This window comes from Castor canadensis, chromosome 4 (assembly GCF_047511655.1).
Source record: "Castor canadensis chromosome 4, mCasCan1.hap1v2, whole genome shotgun sequence".
Classification (NCBI taxonomy): Eukaryota; Metazoa; Chordata; class Mammalia; order Rodentia; family Castoridae; genus Castor; species Castor canadensis.
Window position 1 is genome coordinate 116701244 of NC_133389.1, and position 23610 is coordinate 116724853.

Below are 23610 nucleotides of genomic sequence, written 5' to 3' on the forward strand. Positions count from 1 at the left end.
TTGCTGAGAAATGCCAAGCCAGCTGGGTTCTTTGCATGCTTGTACTACTCATATGAAATGCTCCGTTGTATGCGTGTACTTTATAGAAAGCTCCAGCATCCTGCTTGAGATTTTTAAATATTTCCTTTTCTTTTATTTAGATTTAAGACTGGCTAGTTTCTAAGAAATAAAAGTCTCTATAAGTACTGTAAAAGAAGAATGCTCTGATAAACAAGTTATAGTACAAATGACCATAGCTAGGTAATAGAGTATGTCTGGTGTTGGTAGTTTCCAGTCATTTTTTTTTCAAATTCTCATCCCACAAAGATGATTTGACAATGTGCCAAGCCCCCTGGCTCTCTTGTTGGGGTGAGAAGTCTGATCAGCAGCATTTTCTTTTGAGATGAGTCTGTTATGTGTTGCTTATAGAGACTCACAAAAAGTTCTGAACAGTTTCTTTTGCAATGATATATTGCTTCTACCATAAAATAGCTCTTAAAAATTAACATAAGGAAGAATTTTATAAAAATACCGAGCCCAATAGCATATACCTTATTGTTTTTGCCTCAGGGACTGGTAAAACATACAGATTGTGTATATGAGCTTGCTAGTCAGCATACTTTTCTTTTTCTATCTTTTTCCCTGTTCCGAATGAAATATACATATTTTAGGGATGAAAATGTACTTTAAAGAACAAGTAAGGTATGAATGCCTTAAATTACACTTATAGATTTTGTATTTTAGACTTCAACAATCAACACAGGTTAAATATAATGCTAAGAAATGTGGGGGAAATTACACTAAATTTGCTCATGAGAGGTTATGTTTATTTATTATTATAAAAGTTTGAAGTAAGTTTAAGAAAATTGTCATGTATTTTAAAAATCTGATATTTCATGGATTGCATTTCTGTTAATTACTTGAGTCTTTCCCTGTGATGATGGCCAATCCAGGAAAACTGTTATTGAGCTCTCTGGGCAATTATTGCCTCATGTGTGTTTATTGGCATATAGATATTCTCTTCTACTTACATAATAAGGATAGCAATAAGAGCCAAAGTGGCACCAAATTAGTCTAAGTGTCTGACAGAAATCCTATTTTTTTAGCTCTTTATACAAGCCCACATCATCCAGTTATTGTTGTAACACATTTGAAGTAATGTTTTCCTGTTTGGAGCCTTACATGTCTTACATTCTTGTCACAAATATTAACATTTAAAACTAGTAAAATATACAAGAACATCAAGTTTCTTATTTTCAACCATAATACCATATTTTCACTCCTTAATTAATTCAACCACACACAGGAATAAGGACAAGAGAGTGCAGATAATGGAGCTGAGGCATATAGTTAAATTATATTAAAATATTTAAGCCCTCTTTCAATTATTTCTATATTGTCTTTCCTTATGTTGGATTTCTATAGCAAATTGTCTATAGAGCTGTTTGGGGTTAAACCCAGATCATCTATGATGCTAATAGGCAGAGGGACACTATTAGTATAGTTTGGTTGCCTATGGAACCAGTTTCAATAAGCCCCCACTGAATTGTCTATGCTTATAACCACATGGTCTCAACTATTGCAGTGTTCACCAGCAGGGACATTTATTTATTTTTTAATTTTTATTTTTTTATTATTCATATGTGCATACAATGCTTGGGTTATTTCTCCCCCCTGCCCCCACCCCCTCCCTTACCACCCACTCCTCCCCCTTCCTCTCCCCCCCAACCCCTCGCTACCCGGCAGAAACTATTTTGCTCTTATCTCTAATTTTGTTGAAGAGAGAGTATAAGCAATAATAGGAAGGAACAAGGGTTTTTGCTAGTTGAGATAAGGAGAGCTGTACAGGGAGTTGACTACATTAATTTCCTAGCAGGGACATTTATAAGGGCTTTTTGATTGAAGAATTTGAATATCACAATTCTCTCAGCTTGAAAAATTGTCCATATGTCCCAAGGGATATCCATGTAGATAAAAAGGATGTTTATAATGATTTGAGCCTTGGCCCTGTTTTACATAAAACAGCTTAATGTGATTTTTATGTGGTTTTAACATACGATAAAATTTCCAGAACTACAACCACCATGAAGAGGTTATTTTGTTAACAACTTTATTGTAATTTTTTGGGTATTTCAGAAAATTACGTTACCTATAAACTATACTGTTTGTGGCATTTGAGAAGCCAACATAAAATTTCAGAGTTCAGGTTACAGTCTAGGTTTATACTTCTCATGTGTGAATATGTATACTAAGAGATTTAAATCTTCTTTATCTGAGTTTGAACCAAATATTATGAAATCTGTAAGTAATCGCAGGAATCACACCAAAATCATGAATAAAATTTCTTTTAAACATATTTTTATTATTAAACACTATACATGCAAAATGATGTGTGACACAATGAAAAGAATCATATCTGCTGAAAACTGAACACTGTGAAATTGTTTGTCTTGGGGTCACCTGCTAGTTTTCAATTTTTTTCTATAACTTCACAATGTTATAATGTCTTAATGGCCATTTCTTCTTCTAATTTGTCTCCTATTTCTTTTTAATTAACAAAGCATAAAAGCATATGGTTGTGAGGTTTTCTTTTAACATGGAGATAAATATGTGCCCTAATATTTTGTGGTATTTCTTAATTATTTGCTTCTGTACTTTCCCACATAGAGAATCATTTTGAAAGTATGTTTAAAAATAAGGGCCAGCTCAAACGTCTCCCCAGTTTTGCTTGGTATATTATTATTTTGATTATTTCCTACTTTCAATATTCATATTTAAGACCAATCTATCATTAATTTTAATACCAATCTTTATTTTGCTATTTTCCCATATTCTTTCCTCATATAAGAACTAGTTTAACCTAGTTCTTATATGAGATGTTTTCTCATATCTTTAACACTTTCAAAGTCAATTTTTTCAAATACATGATTATTGCATTATATATTCTAGTGTAGTTCTATTTGAACACTACCATATTGAAATAAATATTGTATGATTATAAACTGGTTTCCTTTTATTTCTCCTTTATGTTACAGTTGAGGGGGATCATGTTGATCTTTTAGAAATAGTTTACATGATCTCTGAATTTCATTTTGGGGTAGTAAAGTGACAAAGGAGACAACAGGTATGATCCTAGTTCAGAAACTCTGATAAAATGTTACACTCAAATTGCCCTCAGCATTTCCAACTTTGTTGCACTTACTATTTTAGTTTGTCTTATTTACTAGTGGAAAAAGATCTTCTAAATGGTCACTCTATTCTGTTTTCTTTTAAGCTTTTAGACTTAAGAGAGTTAACCTAGATTTTCTTTTAAATCAATACATCTAATATATTCAGCATAGCTTAACATATTATTTAAGATAATTTATGCATGCTACTTAGACAAGGCATTTACAATTTATTTTATCCTATATAACAAAAATCATTATACTTTTTTTCTACTGATTTTGAATAAGATATTTATGCAAAGAAGTCTTTTAGAGGCTGCACGGTATCAGTGTTGGAATAGGTTCCTCTGAAATATATCTAAATTCCAGTACAAATTCTAGCAGTTTAAAGTAGAATTAACAATGTCTGTTCTTTCCCCAATTCTAAACCTAAACTGACAGAATATGAAACTAAAGGGCATAAGGAAAAAGGACTAGAAATAAAAGTTCAAGGTTTCCTACCTCCTAGGTCTATATCAGGGAGGCCTTTGTTGAGGACTTAAAGGTGAAAGGCAGCCTCTCTGAGAGTGATCATGACAGATGGGATTTAGGAGTCTAATGAAAAGAAAGGAGAATAGCCTGAAAAACAAAGTAAATAAATTTTAAAAAATGAATGGGTAGAAATAAAGGGAAATAATAGAGTCAACTAAAAGAAATGTAGAACTCCAAAAAGTACTTGGTGTTCTTAGGGGAACAGTTGCAAGACGGAGTACCAGATTAATTTTTTCAGTGTATTAGGAGAAGATAGAAAACAGGTGTCCAAGTATAATAAACCAATAGCTGAATAAGTTTTAATATGTTTCAAGTATCTAATAAACTATAAGTAGGACAATTTCCAGCTACAAACAAATATCCTACATTTAGAAATCAAACTACAAACTAAAGCAATTGTGAAGAATTTTATATTAAAATTTACATGATAAGGCTATGTAAATTTGCCATAAGTTACATCATGCTGAAGGACAATATATTGTACTAGAAGTGTAGCTAAGTACATTTCATAATGGTATTTAAAAAATATTCTTGAGGCCAAATGGAACAAGAAAGAAGGAAATAGAAAGGATTAAAGTTGCTTTAAAATCATTACATCTTTGTATAATAATTCTTTGGATGTTGCATTAATTTGGTTTAAGTTAATAAAACTCAAATAGCTAAAGCACCTTAGCATTAAAGAAAATGCAAATGTAGCATTTAGTAATTAAGCTTTGCCAGAGAACCCTGCCAATAGGCATAAGGCAACAAGTTTAACACTTAGAAAGATACATAAGTACCCATCAAATTACTTGCATTCAATATCTACAATTTCTGTTCCACTGCATGACATATAATTTGCAGAAGAAAATTGTCACTACTGAAAATCAATTTGCAAATTCTTATAGGAATGCAGGATTCTGGGTGATGGCCAATGGGATTTATGAGAGACAAGTTGGATGAAATCAATTCATTTCTTTTATCCAGTCGGTTACCTGGACTGAAGTGGAGGAGAGAGCTATTATGAATCTTGAGAGTAGTTTGGTTTCTGCCTCACATAACAGATTCTTAAGCAAGTTGGAAGCTGAACACAACAATGCAAGAGAAATGCAGGCTTACTTGAGATGATAAGGAGGTACAGCAATAGAGGAATTTTATCAAGGACTTATTTACAAAGAACTGTTAAGTGGGATTAAAGTTTTTATTGATGATTTGGAAAGCAGAACAAAAGCACAAACCTGTAGTTTTGAGGTGAGAATCAGTTTATGAGTGATTTTCACATTACAGAAATTGTTAAAATTATAGCATATACATGAATTATGTAATTTGAAGTAGCTTTTCCACTTCTTATTTAGGTTATACTTTCTTTAAAGAACTCTGAATTGTTATTTTAAATTGTCGTAGTGCTAAGGAAATTTATCATAGGAAAACTAAATAGATCCTTAGAAAGAAGGTTAAGTGAAAATTACTTAGTTTTAGAAGAAAAGATTGAGTACCAACTTGCTGACTTTATATTGTTATTGTTTATGTTAAAATTAGCAGTAGACAGAGAATAGCTCTGTCTACCTCAGATATAGGAAGAAAAGAAGAGTACATTTCAGAAAGGATTTAAGGTAACTGTTTGTAAAACAGAAACTAAAACTTCCCAAGAAAGTTAAAGAATAGCCCTGCTGTGGACATAAAGATGCCTGCACCACCTGTGCAAAGAATGAAACAGCACCTAACCTAAAAAGAATAAGCCAGACAATCTCAAAGACCTTCCAAATGTATTCCTATGTTATTTATTTTTTCTTTGTAAAGAAAACATATTTCTTTGAATGAGACATTGAAATGATTAGTTGTAATTACCCATTTTTTTAGGCAAAGTACTGTATAAACGTGGTTTTTGCTCCTCAATCTTTATTTGAATCTGATTTAGAAGCAAAGCCAAAAAATTACAAAAGCACACTTAATGTATTATTCTATATCTAGCATATTAACTTGCTTTGAAAATTGTGTCACCTGAAATCTATGTAAGAATTAAAAATACTTTTATTTATTTAGACTCTTGCTATTACTAAGGGGTGGGATTGAAGATAAAGGGTTGATTAAATAGATTAGTTTATGAGATTAAGCCAAAATGGCTCTATTTTGACAAATAGGCAAACTGTTAGTTTGTTTTATTTATTTAATTAATTTTTAATACTAAATTTTTTTTTTTTGGTGTGGGGATTTAAGCCAGGGACTCACACATCCAAAGCAAATACTGTACCTTTGAGCTATATTCCCAGCCCTGAACGACTAGTTTGAAAGCTAAGCCAATCTAACATTCAAATTATTTGAGAAAAATTATATTTATTTCTTCCTGCACTTTTCTTGTAAATCACAGGGAAATTAATGTCTACTAATTTAGTGATAAATGATAAATCCCAAACTAGTCACATTTCACATAAGCACACTGGAAACAACTCTCTGTACCCTGTTCTTGAGGTCGTGTTCTGAATTAGGTGAACTAATTTCACCAGCCACAGCTGACTACTTGGCTTTCTTTTGGAAATCTCAGTGGATGGGCTAAGGGGAGCATAACCATGCAGGTGAGGTCTCCTAGTGGAGGTCATCAGCATAGACCCTTTCTGAAGTGCTTGCAAAATAAAGGTAGGATAGGTAGTGGGAAAATTGCCATAATTGCACTTATTTTCAAATTTTCCTGGGTTGCTGATGAGAAAACATCTTTAGTCTCTTTTGCTATTACTTCACAATCATCACTAGGAGGCAGTTAAGAAACCAATCAACAAAATTTCATGATCAGAGTACCAGGGACACACACAAACGGCCCGAACAGTAAATTCTAAGTAATGATGGCTACTGGTGGAAATGTATTCATGCAACAAACATGCAAAAATGAGTCACTGTCACCATTTGTATACCCACAGCAGTATGCATGATCTGGCAAAAGACCAAGCCAAAAGAGTTTTCAATTTGATGAGAATATTATTAGTATTATTTTTTTGATCCTTGTATCTCCTGTGATATAGTAGAAAACAGAAGTGAAGTTCAAATTTTTAGCTAACTCCAAATTTATGCTGAGTGTTGCTCAATTAAACCTTACCCTATGGTAGCTGTAGGTCATGCCAGTGATTTCAGATTAATCAACCACAATTGAAAATGATTAAAATATAATGTAGAAAAATAGAAAATGACTCTCATGCATGCACAATATACTACTACAGTAAGCTTAAAACCATACCCCCTGCCATCCAGGAACGTGAAACTAGTTTTAAGGAAACAAAAGAGGAACAAGTAAAGTGATGCGGTCATATAGCAATTTTTAAATTTTATTTAATCTTGTACTAGAGAAATAATTTTCCCTGAAATATGCTTATATACTTCTTGTACACTGGAAAATATTTAGCTTGATATTTGTTTCTTTCCAAGTTACTTAAATATTTATGAAGTGTTTATTGTCAACCTAGGGTTACACTTCTTGCAGGAGAGAGGCGTTCATCATCACTTTGATGAGCCAGCTGAGGATGTAACAGTATTTCCAGCAAAATCAAGCCGTGATGTGTCCACCAGGCACCTGGACTAGGAAAGGGCAGCATGACGATGTCGCACTGAGCAGGCCATACAGCAGGCAAGTTAACATGCCAAGTAAGGGGCACTGTAAGCACTGGATGGTGAAATTTTAGCTTGTACATTACCTTTGACATTGCGACCATTGTCTGTTTTTAGCATACAAGGATAAAAAAAGAGAGAAATATAAAAAAGAAGACTAATGTTTATATATACTGAGTTACCTCTGTAAATTACCTTTGTAAAAACAGTTCAGAACACATAAGATGTAATGTTAAAAATGTAGCTTCAATTGAATTAGCATTGTGAACTATTTAATCAGGTAAAATTCATATCCTGAAATGTCTGCCATAATAAATATTCTTGCTTAAATAAGTGAAACATTCCATTCACTTCATTTGACTCCACGTTACAGATTTTACAATTATGACAGCTTGAGTAGAGTTATCCACAGCTGCCTGCCATTGTGAGTCTCAACTTTATCGAAAGACAATTTTGTGTCTCCTCAACCTTCACTTACAACATAATAAAAAAAAAAAACCACAAACATTTTGCATGTTAAATAATTTTTCCATATAATTATACCTGGTGTGAGAATAAAGGAAAGGATTCTAAGATAACAGTTAACTTTAGTAAAACAATTTATATCATTCAGCAAAATTTTCATTAACTGTCAACCTACTTCTAAATGTTCTTCAATGTATATTTTGAAAATAACAAATATAACCAAAAGAGTCATTCTTAGGCAGAACAATTTCAAACATCAGTGAAAGATTTTATTTTATAAAATACATTTGTATGTTTTTAATTATATTATTGCAATGCAGTATAATATCTAAAATATTTAGGAAATTTATAGAGCGTTTTCATTTTTTATGAAGATGGCAATCTAAATATTGCATACTTGCTATTAATAAGATATGTATTACTAGCTTTCAAATACATAAGCTTAAAATAAATGAAGTCAGCCAAACATTCAGATATATTTAGATTTGAAAAACCTGTTCACAATTTGGTTGACATCTATGCTATCGTTATATACATTTAAAGTCTTGGGATGTACCATAAATTGTTTCAAAGCTTACATTTAGAGCAATTCCAATAGTGTGCTAGACTGAATTACAGAGAAAAGCATAAATAAGATGTGGCTTTTGATGATAGCTCTGAGGGAATCACAAAAAGGGAATGGGGATTGTGGAAGAGATCTTGATTACAACAGAAATAATTTCTCCATCAGAAACTGCATCCAAAATTTTTAGTAAAGTGATAGCTGCTTACAAGTAGTTAAAAATTACTGAAACTGGGGCTGTGGGTAGAATTCAGTTGTAGAGCGCTTGCCTAGCACGCACATGGCTCTGGGTTTGATCCCAGCACCACTAGATATATGTGTATGTTTATATATAAGATCTGCTTGCTATTTCTCCATGGCATAAATTTAGAAGAGTTAAAATCTTTTATATCAATTTGACAAAGTAATTTCAAGTATGTTGAATTTAATAAAACGATTGGAGTTTATATTTTGCATATCTATGTACTAGGGTCTGAATGCAAGGACTCACCTTTGCTAGTCAAGTAGTCTGCCCCTTGAACCAGACGCCCAGCTCCTTTTGCTTTAGCTTGTTTTAAAATGGGGTGTTACACCTTGTTCTGCTTTGGACTGTGATCCTCCTAGCTATACCTCGTGTGTAGATGGGATAAGCGTTGTGCATCACCACGTCTGGCTTGTTTTTCTGAGACAGGGTCCCAATAACTTTTTGCTCAGGTTGGTTTTAAACCTGGATCTTTCCATCACTTCCTCCCAAATAGGAATGTTTACAGGCATGAATCACCACTCCTGGCCTTACACACCTATCTTTTCAAAATTTGTTTTTATAGTAGTGGGTTTTTATTGAAGTTACAATCCTCTCTGCCTGGAATGGATTTGGAACAAAATTCTGGTCCTTCATCACCAATCACTTAAGAAGTATAGTTCTAGGATATTTGATAATGTAGATTAAGTGAGAGGTTTATGTAAAATATTATGGACAAATATATTTACAATGTATTTAAAGATCGGTAAAGATCAGACTGCCTATGTAAAAGAAGGCTCTATTTGCATGAAAACAACAATCTGCATGTAGAATTAATCTATTAACCGGATTTATGGATTCATAAAATTAAAATCAACTGTGAAGGTGCTCCAGCTACACTTATCAATGCTCAGTTTCTAAAATATAAAATTATGCAGGCTTAAGAACTGTAGTTTCTTCTATGCTTATCAGTGATTTTGTAGTTAAAATAGCTCTTTAGCTGACTACAGCATCTGCACAAAGTGATACATTTCCTGAAAATAGCCTAGCTTGGGAAGTGGAGAAAAAGTGAGGATCATGTTAACACCAAGTGCCCATGTATAATGCCTGAACTGAGAAATCCAAAAAAATACTGAGTCTTTCATCATTAACTGTGTACTAAGTGGAGGCCACATGAATAGAAAACAATAAACCTAAGTAATCTAAGAACCACCGTTAAGACATAAACAGATCATTAGGATGCACTGATTATGTATGAGTTTTATTTTCACATTCATTGTTTCTGAAGTTTATTATCCTATAATTCAGTATCCCTCCGGGGAATCACTGAAAGGACAATCTCTGAAAAGTCACTATGTTTGCTGAAGCTGATTGCACTAGTTGGATTAATAACTAAAACATATATGAATCACCATATTGATTTTATTGTTGTTGTTCAGCCATAGGATCCATTGCTCAAAAATCAGATCACAAAGTTTATATTCTGTCAGAAGATACTGAGCCCACCATTAGTAGACAGCCTAGGGCCTTGGATAATTATCCAGTTTCAGAATTGTTTTTGATTGTATTTCCCTTTTTAATGCCAGATTAAAATGTATGTGCTAATTGCTCTTGTGAAATAATAATTTCTCAAATTTTTCCTATTGCCAACTATTCTTTCTGTATCTGTGATATTGATTTATATCTCTTTAAAATTGTTCCTGCCAACTCCTTTGCTTCAACTTTTCTGCTTTTTCTATCTCATTGTGCCATTTAGGTAAAGATGCTCCTCATGACTGAATCCTAAAATACTGGTTTAAACTCAGAGTGTTGTGAAGATAACTCATTATTTTCTGATGTGTATGATTTTGGAGCACAACTTGTGAGCATGATCCTCTCAATGTCAAACCAATATTACTGAGTATCTGCTACGAAGTATACAATCATGCTGGATATAAAGATTACAGAGCTAACTATCCCAAATCATGGCAACAAAATTCTTTGCTTTCATATCTAACCACAATGATGTACGATATGTAATATATGTGGGATATAAAAAGATGCTATAATACATATAAACACTGCTTTGAACATTTAGGTCTGAAGTTATTTCATTCTTTTGGTTTGGGAAGGAGGAAATGAGTGATTAAGACTGAGTAATAGTGTGAGGAGGTACAAGGTGGAGAAGAAGAATATTTTAGGCAGAAACTAATAAAGGATGGAAATAAATGATACATTCTGTGGAACTGGCAAAGTATCTCAGTGCAGGCTTAGAATAGGGCTACAGTAGGGTGGCTGTCCTGCAGGGGCTAAAATTGAGGCTTGAAAAGTAACTGTGGTTACTTAGGAAAATGCCTCTTACACCATACTAAGGAGCCTCGTGATCAGATTGATGTTTCAGAGACAATTGGCAGCAGCATGGGTGGCGATGGCACTTGAAGGAATGTGTATCAGAGAAAGGCCATCAGACCTCTCAAATACTCAAATCTGTGAGAGGTCAGATGGTGGGTTCGAGAGATAGTTAGTCCTTGGTGTGAAGCCCAGTTTTTGCACTATCTCTATAATCTTAGATCAGATATTTATTTAACATACATAAAACTCAGTTTCCTCACCTGTAAAATGGGACTTACAAGTGGTTCCTAACTTTCAGATGTGTTACAAGAATTAAGTGAGAGTTGATGTGTTTCATGCACTTACATGGCCTTGGCATAGTAAATAACTAATGTCATCCATCACCATGTTAAGGATGAGTTCTTTCTGTGGTTGCACCCCTTCTTTCACTCTGGCTATTAGAAGAATGTGAACATAGGAGACCAGGGAGAAAAACAAAAATTATGATTTTGGTTGGTAGGTTTTTTCCCCCTAAATTTTCCCCTTCCTCCTACTTATCTATTTCAGCCATCAGCACATCACATTTCATTGCTTCTCTTTGGAAAGTGTTAGACAGTGACATTGTACTGTGAGGACACACCACTCTTTTTTCAAGTTGTGATCATTTGCTAAGCATGGAAAAATTAATTATGCTTGAGATGACAGTAATCATTACCTAAGCACATCTTATTTATATTAAGAATTAATTAACACTCCAAGATGTAGGCAGATAATGGTTATCATCTATTTCAGAACCACTAATAATGAAGCCAAAAAAATTTTTTGCTAGAGTGCAAAAAAGAAATGAGATACAACTCGATTAAAAAGAAAAAAAAAACTGAACATTTTAATAGCTTTTAATCACTTTTCTTCTTTCAAGGCACAAGGATTAATGTTGAAGTTTAAAACAATATGGAAGAAAACTTTCATTACTTATTAACATATGCTTCTATGTTTAAAAAAATTCAAACCTACCTTCACTGGCATGTCGATCTCTAAATACGCTCTTGGGGTGGACACCGAATCCTTCTATATCGTGAACTGAAGATGCTCTTCGTATACTACAGATGCTTTCCCTTGATCTGGAGTGGGTCAGTTGGCAACTTGACTGCAGCATGTCAGGGTAGAGTCTGTCCCATTGTCTTTTGGGAGAGGAATGGTCAAGAGGTCCAGATATGTTCACCAGGGGAGAGCATTTGCTGGGCTGTATCAAGGCCTTTGTGTCATCTGCTTCAGAGGGGCTGCAGCTCTCTTTTGTAGGAGACTTGAAGGGCTTCATGGCCACTGAATCATCACTGTGTTTGGATGAATCAATAACCACCACATCAGGGTCTTCCTGTGGCAAGGACTGCTTTCTGTAAGTGAGAACTCTCAAACCAGGGAACTTGAAGCCAAAAAGTTTCCCTACAAAAGGAGACAGAAAAAAGAATTATTATAAGACAATGAATGTATCCTTTAACAAAAACATTGTTGACTCGTATTTAAACACCTTGTAGAAATCACTATGAATCAATAAGTAAGTTAGCTACAGCTGGAAAGAGGCAGATTATAGAGAACTTTTCACTATGAAATGCCACATAAATAGTAAAATATTTGTCAGTTATATTTTTCATAGTTAGAGAACAATACAATAACACAAAAGCATTGTTCAGATGACAGGAGACCTTCATTTTTAATGAACTAAAAACTTGTATTCACAATGCCTCCATGGCATTAATAGGAAAAGAAAGTACAGGGCAGCATGTGTCAAGGACAGACGCATGTATGTGTGGTGGGGAGTCTGGGGCATGTGTTGGGAGTAAGATGCAAGGAAGTAGGGTGGGGAATGAAGAAGGTCTGATAATGTCTTGAAGATTTGCACTGGATAATATTCTGAGTTGAATTTGGGTTGGAAAAGTAGGATCAACTGTCTAACCAGAGGTTCCTCATTCCATCTGGAATTCTTGAAAAGCTTTTGGTTTCTAAAAGAGATGTTAAGATAAAAATTTATTTTTCCTTTTTGTTTTTGGTCTGTATTACTGTTGTTTCAAAATCTGAGAGTATGACATTAATTGTTGTTCATATCTCAGAGTGGATGGTGCATAAAAGGACAGCTAAATAAAAAATTAAAGGGTAGATGTTATACATTAAATATTACTTAACAAATATAAAAATTTAAACTTCCAACATTAAAAATGTTAACAGAAAAAACACACTAGTAGTAAAATGCCAAATTAAAATAAGAAGGTATAATTTTTCCACCCTTAAGTTTAGGATTAAATGAAACAAGCAAATAAATATCACACTGAGTGATAGCAAAGCATGCTGGTGACCTTTCTGACACTTTGCTGGAGGGGCTGCAAATTTCTGTAGTTTTTGGAAAGTGTCTGATAATATTGATTAAAATGAGAAAAAATATGCTTTGCATTTGACTCAGCAACACACATATAGACTATTGCAAAGGCATACAAACTAGAAACAATCTGAATTTCCATTACAAGGAGAATGCGTGAATAAACCAACTGTAGTATTAAGTTAAAAGGCAGTTTCAACTCCATATGTTTATGATATTACTTTCATTAAAAACAATAAACACTCATATGTGTCCATATAATTTGAATGGCAGTGGGAGAAATATATGGAAAAATATACTCCAAACTTTTAATGTTGACTGGCTCAGTGAGTGGGTTTTGGAGTACTTATAATGTATTACATTCTTCTTTATATAGTTCTACTGTTTGTTATATTGATCACACCTTGTTCTATAAATTTAAAAAGTAATAAATCAAGTAAAACTTTCACCCTTCCAAGAAAATGAAAAGGTAAGAGAAAGCATCCAAATAATAGTCAAAATCAAAAGCTTTCTAAGTTTTGTTTATAAGAAAAGTCAGTTTGTCACTTCTATTGCTAGGACAGAATTTGGGTTCACAACATTCCATGGCTTTATAATCATATTTTGCTTTTCTGGTCATTTAGCTTGTGTCTTTGTACTACAATATATTCTACCTTCTTACATCCTTCAAAAGTCCTAGGCACCAAATGCTGTGAGCACCATTGTCTTCAATATATTTTCTATGAACTTCTCAATGAATGCATGATGGTTCTAAAATACTTCTCAAAAACTCACAACAGTTTCTTCAAATTGAATATATTCTCTCAGTGAGTAGTCTTATCTACACATTTATTTTCAATTTTGCCTTTAATACAATGATCTATAACTTTATACATCCAACCTAGACCTTTAACTCTTTGAGTTTCCAAATCTGAGTATCTGAATGATGTTACCAACATTTCCACTTGGAAGTCTTAAAGACACCTAAAAATCTCATAGTAAATTCACCCTCAAGGTCTATCCCTCTGGGCCCACCGCCTACCTTTTTTTCTTTTTTCACCTGTGAATGGCATTACCGTCCATCTAGTGGGACAAGCCGGACACTATAGGGTCATTCTAGGTTCTGCCTCTCTCTCAGCCATCCCCTATGTACAATCAACATAAATCCCTTAATTGTGTTCATCTCCTAACATTTTTAAAACATTGTCACTTCTCTCATGTCACTACTTTTCTTCTGCCTGAGCTACTGCTGCAATGATTCACTTGACTTCTTGGAATAGGATACTAATCACTTTTCCTATTTTCATGTTGGCACCAGTTATTGTCCATCTTTAACTCTTCCCTTATAAGTTCCTACTTTGAGAATGAAAATGAAACTCTCTCCATCCTGCATCTTCATCTCCCCTCACTGCTCTTTAGAATGCAGCCATAAAGATTTTCTTGGTGGTATTGGGATTTGAATTCAGGGCTTCACACTTGCTAAACAAGTGCTTTACTGTTGGAGCCATGCATCCAGACTCAGCTATAAGGACTTTTTAATTCCTCTGAAGGCCTGTGCTCAATTCAGATTCAGAACTTCCTTCTGTTTGATGATCTTCTTTCTGCCTAATAGGATCATTCTTTAAGCTTTAACTCCACATTTATTTCCTTACAGATGCAATCCTTTTGTTTTGAAGCCATTCATAGTTTTGCATAGTTAGCACCTATTCATAGTTTTCACCACACATAATAATTATACACTTAGTGATTTTCTGATTAACATTTCCCTCTCCCTCTGGAGTGGAGGTCTTATAAAGGAAGGCACCCCATCTATTTTGCTTAGCATTGAACTCTGGTCCTTACGGAATTCCTGAGCATGGTAAATGAATGTTTATAGACAGATTCTAGACTGAGCTGACAGCGTGCTTAATTTTGACTGTGGAAAAAAAGTTGAATATTTTATTACTCTGGCCATAATAATTAGACCTCCTTAAATTGTATTGACTCATATTTACTTAAAGTGACTGATTGAGCAGAAGTCAATAGCTCATGGAAATAGTGAACTGTAAACATGCCCTATATACATAATACAATTGTTACTGCTAATTTCATCTTTTCTACAGAGACTATTATTAACTGCTGCCATTCTGATTCTAGCGTATACTCAGAAGTGTCCGCAAGCTCCATAACATCTAGTAAAGTTTATATAAAATATCTGTTACAGAACATTTCAGAATTAAGCAGCCTAATTTTTTATTGTAACTTTTCATTTGTAGACTAAGAGTTAATGGTGTTAAATATAATTGAAATATTATTTATCTTTCTGATTAGAGCCATGACACAACGCAATACAAGCCACAATTACAATCTACATTAAAATATGGATTAATAAACAAAGATAAGAGTAACCGATCTGTACACATAAGATTAAATGTCAGTGCAGGACAATAATCGTTTTGCAAGCATTCCTGCATTTTTCTACTAATAACTTTTATATGCTCAAGTAAATTGCCAAGTTAAAAACTGGTGAACTGCATCAAAGTCATTTGATTAGTTTTTAATGCACATGAAATTGAGTTATAAAGTAGTTTACAAATCAATTTTGCAAGCTTATTACAATGCATGGAAGGTCAATGCCTGCTTTTATTCATTCTTTATCAGTTCACGTTATCCTCCTTTCAAAACAGTTCACTGACTTTCTTAAATTAATGACTACATGAGGCATTTAGTTTGTTCCTATAGTTTAGTCATATCCAAGGTGGTACAGATGGTGTTTTCTGCCTCACTAGATTAATTTGACCATGTTGTATTGCATTACAGATTTAGTTGTCTAACTGTAGTTCATCCGGAAAGGATACACACTGAGAAATTTGCTCAATGCTGGCACTTTCAGGCATGAAATATAAAACATAGGTAAGTATACATTGCTGTGGATTGTAGCTCTGAAAAAAATACTTGTAGCTAAGTCTTCAGATTTCATTATATTTAGTAATTTGAATAATTAAACTAATATTTAGTCTCATATCTAGTAAAATCTCAGTAAATATGAAATAAAATTAGAACAAGGCTTTTTTTTTTTAAGAGTTGTAGGTGGATCTTTATTTAAAAATCTGATCTTCCAAATTAACGTTTTCCACCAACTCGAAGAGCAGAAACCTTTACTGGCTTCACAATTTTTTGCTTAGGTGCTGCCTTGTGGGAGCCTTAGCAGCCGCCATTGCTATCTTCTTGGATGCCTGCTTAGCTTTTTTTGCTTCCTTGGTAGCCCTGATAGCTTGTTCTCATTGAGCCTTTCTAACTTCTGGTTTCTGATTTCTCTTGGTCATGATATCAGGAAGAGATGCACCAGTGATGGCCCGCTGGAATTTGACTGCATGCCCGGTTCTCTTTTTTTGAATTTCTTCCGACTGTCCCTTTTTGTGCTTTCTTCTGCAGCGGACAGTCCAGTTTATCTGTGGGGGATTCCTCTTGGAGAGGAACACCGACTCGCATTTTGCATTGAGAAATTGGAAAACCTTCCCATGGGTCCTGGCGAAGCGCCTTCCGTGCGAGAGGTAGATCTTGAACCCGCTAAAACTGCACAGCTCAACCTTCATGGTGGCGGCTGGCGGCCGGTCAAGAGGAAAGATGGGAAGAGTAAATGTTTTTTTGGGGCACTGGGGTTTGAACTCAGGACCTCACACTTGCTAGTCAGACGTGCTACCACCTGAACCACTCCACCAACTCTTGAACAAGGTTTTTCACACATTCTTACACATCCTCAAAAAGAGTAAATACAGATAAATTTATTATATGAACCTAATTTTGTTTACAAACACTTGTCGAAGACATTATATAGTTGCTACAGTTGCTAATATCTAAGACTATTAGAAACAATAACCTTTTTTGGGAAAAACAAATATTTCCACAAAATTTTGTATTTTTTATCATCAAATTTCCTCATAAAGTAACTGTGAATTGCTAATTGTTTCCTTGGTTCAATTTCTCATCATTTGTATAAAGTCTTAGAACTTTGATAATTTAACGGTTTTGCTGCCAAAACACAATACAATCAAATTAAAATTATTTAACTCTTGCTTTGGTCTTAGTTGAATTAAGGACTGGAAAGTGGAGAGATTCTTAAATGTAAGTAGTCAGGCAAATGAGACTACAGTGCAGCAAGGAGAAGATGTGTGTGATCGTGAAGGGAAGTGGAGTTGGGACGTTGTGAAGATTCCTTATGAAGGGTTGGGAGTTGTGGGAGAGTATCTTCAACTGGATCCCTGAAAACAGACTCTCCAAAAGTTTTAATGGGAAGTATTTTTGGGAGATAAATCTATAAGGAAGACAGCATTGTGAAGAAGAAGTTAAGCTCTGTAACTGCAACTGAAGCTTCAGGGAAGCCTCCTGGAAGTTCTGGAGCTGGGTATCCCATTAGTGTCCTTGTTGCTGCTGTTACTGTTCTCAGTGCTGACACACACCCTTACCTCCACCTAATGCCTTAGGATTCACGTTACTTCAAGATTCCACTTTGTACCTACACTCACTGCTGCTCAGTTAAAGCCAAGGTATTTGGTTTTGTATCTCTGCATCAGCTAGGCACTGGCCACAGCCATCTTATGAGAAAGGCCATAACCCTGGGTAAGGCAGTTCCCCACCTTTGATTACAATTCCCATGAAGATGCAGAGTTATGTAGTTATTAATATTTACAGCAACCGTGCTGTCTGAATCATAAACAAGATGTCCAGGCTGCCTGCCACAGAGTCCAGATCTGTGAATTAATTCTACTGTCAGTTATTATCACATGAAATAAGGATGTGTGAATTAATGTCAATAGACTTTATGAAGTCAGGGTCATACTCATACATCTGACACTTGAGTTTGGAGCCTTAAAATCTGTGTGAGAAATTACTTCAGGGCTGGCAGAGTGGCTAAAGTATTAGAGCGCCTGCCTAGGAGGCAAGCTCCAGTACCACCCAAAACAAAGGTTCTCCAGCCAGAAAACCCTGGATGTATGGAGAGACGTGATTTTAATCTCTACTCAAAGAGAATAAAAGATCAAACTTGATGAGAGAATCAGGGATGATGATTGACATATCTGCCTTTTCTTTTTAATAAGAAAAATTTCATAGAGGAGATAAATTTTTCCTGCCACTGAATAGGAAAAGAGGAATGTGATGCCCCTGAAGGGCTGCTAGAACAACCCAGAATATTGCCAAAGAAGACTGTCATCAGCAGCTAGACTGGGAGAAAAATATTATTCAGTGTAAACTCAGTACTGATCAAGTGCTTAGCTTGATTAGTCGGTGACAAATGGACCAGGCAAGCCAGTGAGATTTTGGTGTTAGTGATGACAAACAATTTGCAGGAAGTCCACTCACCTAATAAACCTCAAACTAAATATGAGGCTTTTTAAAAAGGCAGATGTGACCCATATTGCCTTGAAAGATTAAGATTTCTATTACATTTCCTAGGGTGAAAGATACTAGAGAAAAAGCAACCTGTTACAAAATGGCAGTGAGCATGGGACTAAATTGAAATCTTAAAGAAATGTGAGTCCTAGTGCAAATACTGTGTAACATGTATGTAAAAGGAAAAATGATATCTGTTAAAATTATTCCAGAAATGGAGGCAGGAGGGGTAAAGGAGAATGATGGAGTGTTGAATTTAAGTATGATATATTTGATATATTGTAAGAACTTTTGTGAATGTCCAAATGTACCCCCACCCAAAATAACAATAAATTAAAAAATAAAGAAAAAGAGAAATGTGATTCCTAATGCAGTAAATGGAGTCCAGGGATAAGTCAGGGATAAGTCAGCAAGACATGAGAACATAATGGCAGCAGCAACAGTGAATTTTTTTAGCATGTTCAAAAATGCTGCCTGAGAGACACTGCTCCCAACCCGGGCAGGTATCTTGAGAGCAAAGAGGCAGAAAACACAGATTTGGATAAGAGAGATAAAGCAGAAGGGCAAGGTGAAGACTGCTTTTAGTCACTCAAGGTTGAAATCTTTCAATAAGGAGAAATAGGAAATTAAACATATCAGTATTATATAGACCTAATTAGATCACTGTATGCTTCAAATAACTGTTTAATAAATAAGTGCATTATGTGCCCATACTGTTATTTAGGTTTTTTTCCATAGATTTCTTCCTTTTGCAAATGTCAAGTGACAGAGTACATTCAAATGCTTTGAAAGTGGTGACATCTTAACCTACATTGATCCTGGATGATCATGAAGTCATCACATTGACATGGACTCTCTTGATGGATTTTTCCAACACAAATAAAACATATGCCAGTTTCTCAAATGCTGTGTGAATAAGGATTGTTCCTGATTTGGGATATTCTAGGTAATAAAGTCTTCCAAATGATACTCACATCTGCACTCTCTGGTATGGGTATGCTGATCTGGACTTTCATTGACATCCATTGTTAATGGTGGGATAATGCATATTGTTTCAACTACCAGCAATTTTCTTGATTGTAAAAATAGGTATTTTGTCCAGGTATTAGAAGGAATGTATGATATAAAATTTATTGCACCTATGACTGAAATTTTCCTATATTTGTTTTTACAAGCATGTCATGGGTGATTTTCCTATATCAAATTTAATCTTTAAAAAGAGAAGACTTCTAAGCACATGATAATCATAAACATTAGTTGCATTGTAAAGCTTTTAATTAAATTCATCTGAATAATAGCTTGTTTCTACAGTAATGTTTGCTGAGCAGGAAACTCTATATTCCTACTGGTGCTCTTCATCTTTGAATGAAAGAATGACTTTCTGCTCCAGTGGAGAATAGTAAAAGCATTGTGACAGTCCTGTTGTAAATGAATAATACAGAAAATTTCTTTGCTCCTTAGCTTGGGGTCTGAAAACAGATACAAATTTGAGGGAGTAATGTAGCTCTTGAGGCAAATGTATATTTTATGTGTTAATTATCTTGAATGAGTCCAAATCATGTGAGTATGCTTTTGTGGCATAAATTAGGGAGATAATTGCCTAAATTTTTATTTTGTGTGTATAAACTTAGCTTCAATTGAAGCTTTTAGGATAATTTGAATTTTTATTTTAGAAAGCATCAAAGTAAAATTCTCTTTGATTTGGAGAGTATAATTTTAATCTCTTTAAAGATAATGGGATCTCCTTCATAGTACCTTGAAAAGATTAAATGAAAAAGTTCAGTTCTTAAAGTTTCTGTCAGTATACTATGCTATAGAAACTTAAGATTATTTTGTAATGTATTTAGTTTCACTTAAAATTCATTTTTACTGTTTTAGTTAAGCAGTAATTAACATAGAGACCATGGTTTTCAAACTTTTGGGGCATCAGAAAGACATGAAGTGTTTGATCGAGCACAGATTACTGAATTTCTTTATTTCTGAATCAGTTGTTCTGGTGTGAGGACAAAGAACTTATATATCATACATATTGAAAGGTGATGCTGATGGTCTGACATTTGGAGAATCACTGACTTGGGCAATGTGACCAATGCTCATTCAGTAGGAAACAATGAATTAATCATTCAATACAAAAATCACATTCATTTCTTTATGTATTCTACAATATGTATGTGTTGTATACTTACTATTGGCAAAATATTAGATACATGTGAAATAACATACAACACCCTTGCTATGAAGCAGAGCTGAAGGTTATTGTCCACTTTTAATAAGGTAGGTGTTCTTCAGTTTTCCACAGCACAATGTCTGTTTTTTTTTTTTTTTAGTCTTCTTCATTCATTTTACTTGTCTACTAGGCAAGCATATGTGATCAATGTGGTATGAGTTACCATAGTATGGCCAGGCAGGATCAAGAGATCTATCTGGAATAGGGGAAAATGCTACACAGGCGAAAAGTCCTTTGAAACAGACACACTATGAAATTAAGGCCCGCTATTAGAGAGGACACTATGTTATAAAAATAAAGTAACATAAAATGAAAGGTGGTTTCAAGGAAACTCTACTAAAATGTGACATGTGTCAGAAACCATACTGTGATTTGTCTTTTGTACTATGTACAAATAAGGCTTTGGAGTTTTATATTTTTAGGTAATAGAAGACCATAATAAATGACATAAACAGTGAAGTATTATAATTTGATGTATAGTAGTATTATGTATAACATGTGAGAAAAGAAGGAATAACAATTGTGAGACTATTACATTAGCCCAAATAAGATATGCTGAATGTCTCAGAAGGACAAATGCAAAGTTCCATATGCGCGATATTCAGAGATGTGTATGATACACTTTTTTCCATCTTTTAGTTTGAAGAAGAGGATGACTGAGAAGCATAGCATGGTGTTCCAGGTTGTGGGTTGGATGGTTTGGGTTATAGCACCATTCATGATGAATGAAGAGGAAACATTTTGAGTGGAATGGGTGCAATGGTAGCTGGAGATGGGAGGACAAGTTTTAGCTGGGAAAGCTAAATCTTCCAGAAATATTAAAATCTTCCAAAGGAATGTCCATTGAGCATTTGGATACATGAAGTTCTAACTAATGAGAAAAGTCTCAATAAGTTATGATCTGGATACAACGATTTGTGAGAAAGTCTTTGCCTTGTAGGTTACAGATGGGATTGCCTGTGCAGGATGTATACAGAAGATAACAATGAAAGGAGGAATAGTTAATAGCAGCTCATGGGGGATAAACCATGTTTAAGAGTAAAGTAAAAGGGTGCTAGGGATATAGCTCAGTGATAGAGTGCTTTCCTAGAATGTGTAATTCCCAGCATTGCAGAACAAAAGACAAAGAGTAAGAAAAAGAAGAGATAGGGAGAGAGAAACAAGTAAATGTTACTGAAATAGGTGTTATCAATGAAAGGCACAGGGACTGTGGTGACATGGAATGTAAAAAAGCAAGAGGGGAGTTTCACTCTAGAAGGAATATTCAATACAGAGGGCAACTCAAAAGAATACACCACAGAGAGCTCAATTATAGTGGGCTAAGGAATGACAGAAATATTGGAAACAGGAGAATGGGTATGGAGAATTCAAATGCCTGCAGATACAGACAGGTGACAGGAATGAAGAAAGTTAGGTACATACAAAAAATAAAGAGGAACACATAAAACTGTAAAGCACAGGCCCCATCCAAAGGGGGTGGCCAGTGTTCTGTGCCAACCTATTTTGAACATGTGGGATGCATAGTTACATACTCATATTTTTTGAAAAAAGAATAACAGATATCCTAATTTTGATGTGAAATATTCCATTTTTAAAATGTTGGCAACCAATTCAACTAATTAAAACTTTAAAAAATATAATGTGGTATAAACAAAATGTGTTTGTTGAAGTGTAGGCTATTTATTCTCAGAGACATGAGTATGAGCAACAGAGGAAGGAGCCAGTATTAAACACTGGCAAGTGAGGAGTTAATTGGTGAGGATGGATTTTGAAGGAAGGGAGAAGAGTACATGTCCCAGTGGCAGGTCTGAGCTTAATTTAGGATTGGTCAACAAGAGGTGAGATGTATTTTCTCCTAAGGGCAAGCTGACTTTGAAATTCCCACCTAACGTCCTCCCCCATCTCTGCTCTGAGGCTTAAGAGATGAACAGAAAAGGAATGGATTTGAATTCAGAGTCAAGGAGTGTCCAGGAAAAGTTTGCCATACTTGCCAAGAGAAACAGGAAGAATCTGAAAACAAAAAGTGTTTCTTAAATACTTTGGACATGCCATATACTTATTTGTTAACTAGATAAAATTTATTATCTTTCTACAAATAAAGAAAACTTAACTTGAGTCTATTACTTGTTAAGAAATTTCTAGATTTTAGAGCAATCTTAATAACCTCAGTAAGTCATAGATGTACAGTTGATAGGAAAAGGGTAATTTTCTTGACCACCTTGTATCATTTCTATTTTTTAGACTGCTTATTTTTTACGGAAGTTACCAGTGAGAAAAATATTCCACTATTTTTTAATTTGGTTTACATTTATGTGCAACAGTTTTTTGAGTTAGTTGTGTAGTATTTCCCAATTTGATAGGTATAACTACTAAAATACTCTCTTCCTTACTTGTTTCATTTCAGGACCCATAAGTAATCTATTTTTGGCTGGCCCTATATCTTTTACAGAGAATTAGTTCATAAAAAATTTGTTTTTCCCAAACAAACATGCTCACTTTTCTTATGTAGAGCTCCTATTACTAAGAAATGATCTACCATCCCATTCAATACAAAACAAGTCTCCGGGTGTCTAGAATTTACTCAGCTCAATTTGTCACAGTCCCTTCTTGTGGTCTATATTTGTTTTGTGTATTTAGCACCTCTTCTTTTCCTTAATTATCTCAATGTAATATTTCATTTGAAAAGATCTGTGCTTCTTGTGTTGTCACTTTGCATTTTTCCTTTATTGTGCCTGCATTTCAGGAGAGGTATTTAAATTTATGGAAACCCACATCATCTTAAACAAACAATAATGTTCCCCTGTTGCTCTCAAATCCTTCCACTCTGGGGCATACATGCACAGGTGCATGCAAACA

The 23610-nt window shown here is 34.4% G+C and overlaps 1 protein-coding gene and 1 pseudogene across 7 annotated transcripts in view; both read right to left on the bottom strand.

Moving 5' to 3' along the window:
- The window catches only part of Kcnh7 (potassium voltage-gated channel subfamily H member 7), a 484116-nt gene that overhangs the window by 136086 nt on the left and 324420 nt on the right, over positions 1–23610 (bottom strand). For 3 of the 7 annotated variants that reach the window (XM_074070964.1, XM_074070963.1, XM_074070962.1), the window contains exons 4-6: positions 11822–12250; positions 7337–7357; positions 6883–6906 (exon numbers count right to left, since the gene is read on the bottom strand). In XM_074070964.1, coding sequence (XP_073927065.1) covers positions 6883–6906; positions 7337–7357; positions 11822–12250 — 474 coding nt within the window. The remainder of the gene's footprint in view (positions 1–6882; positions 6907–7336; positions 7358–11821; positions 12251–23610) is intronic. The other 4 variants (XM_074070968.1, XM_074070966.1, XM_074070965.1 and 1 more) reach the window with 3 other exon arrangements.
- Positions 16211–16747, bottom strand: LOC109675915 (large ribosomal subunit protein eL24-like; annotated as a pseudogene).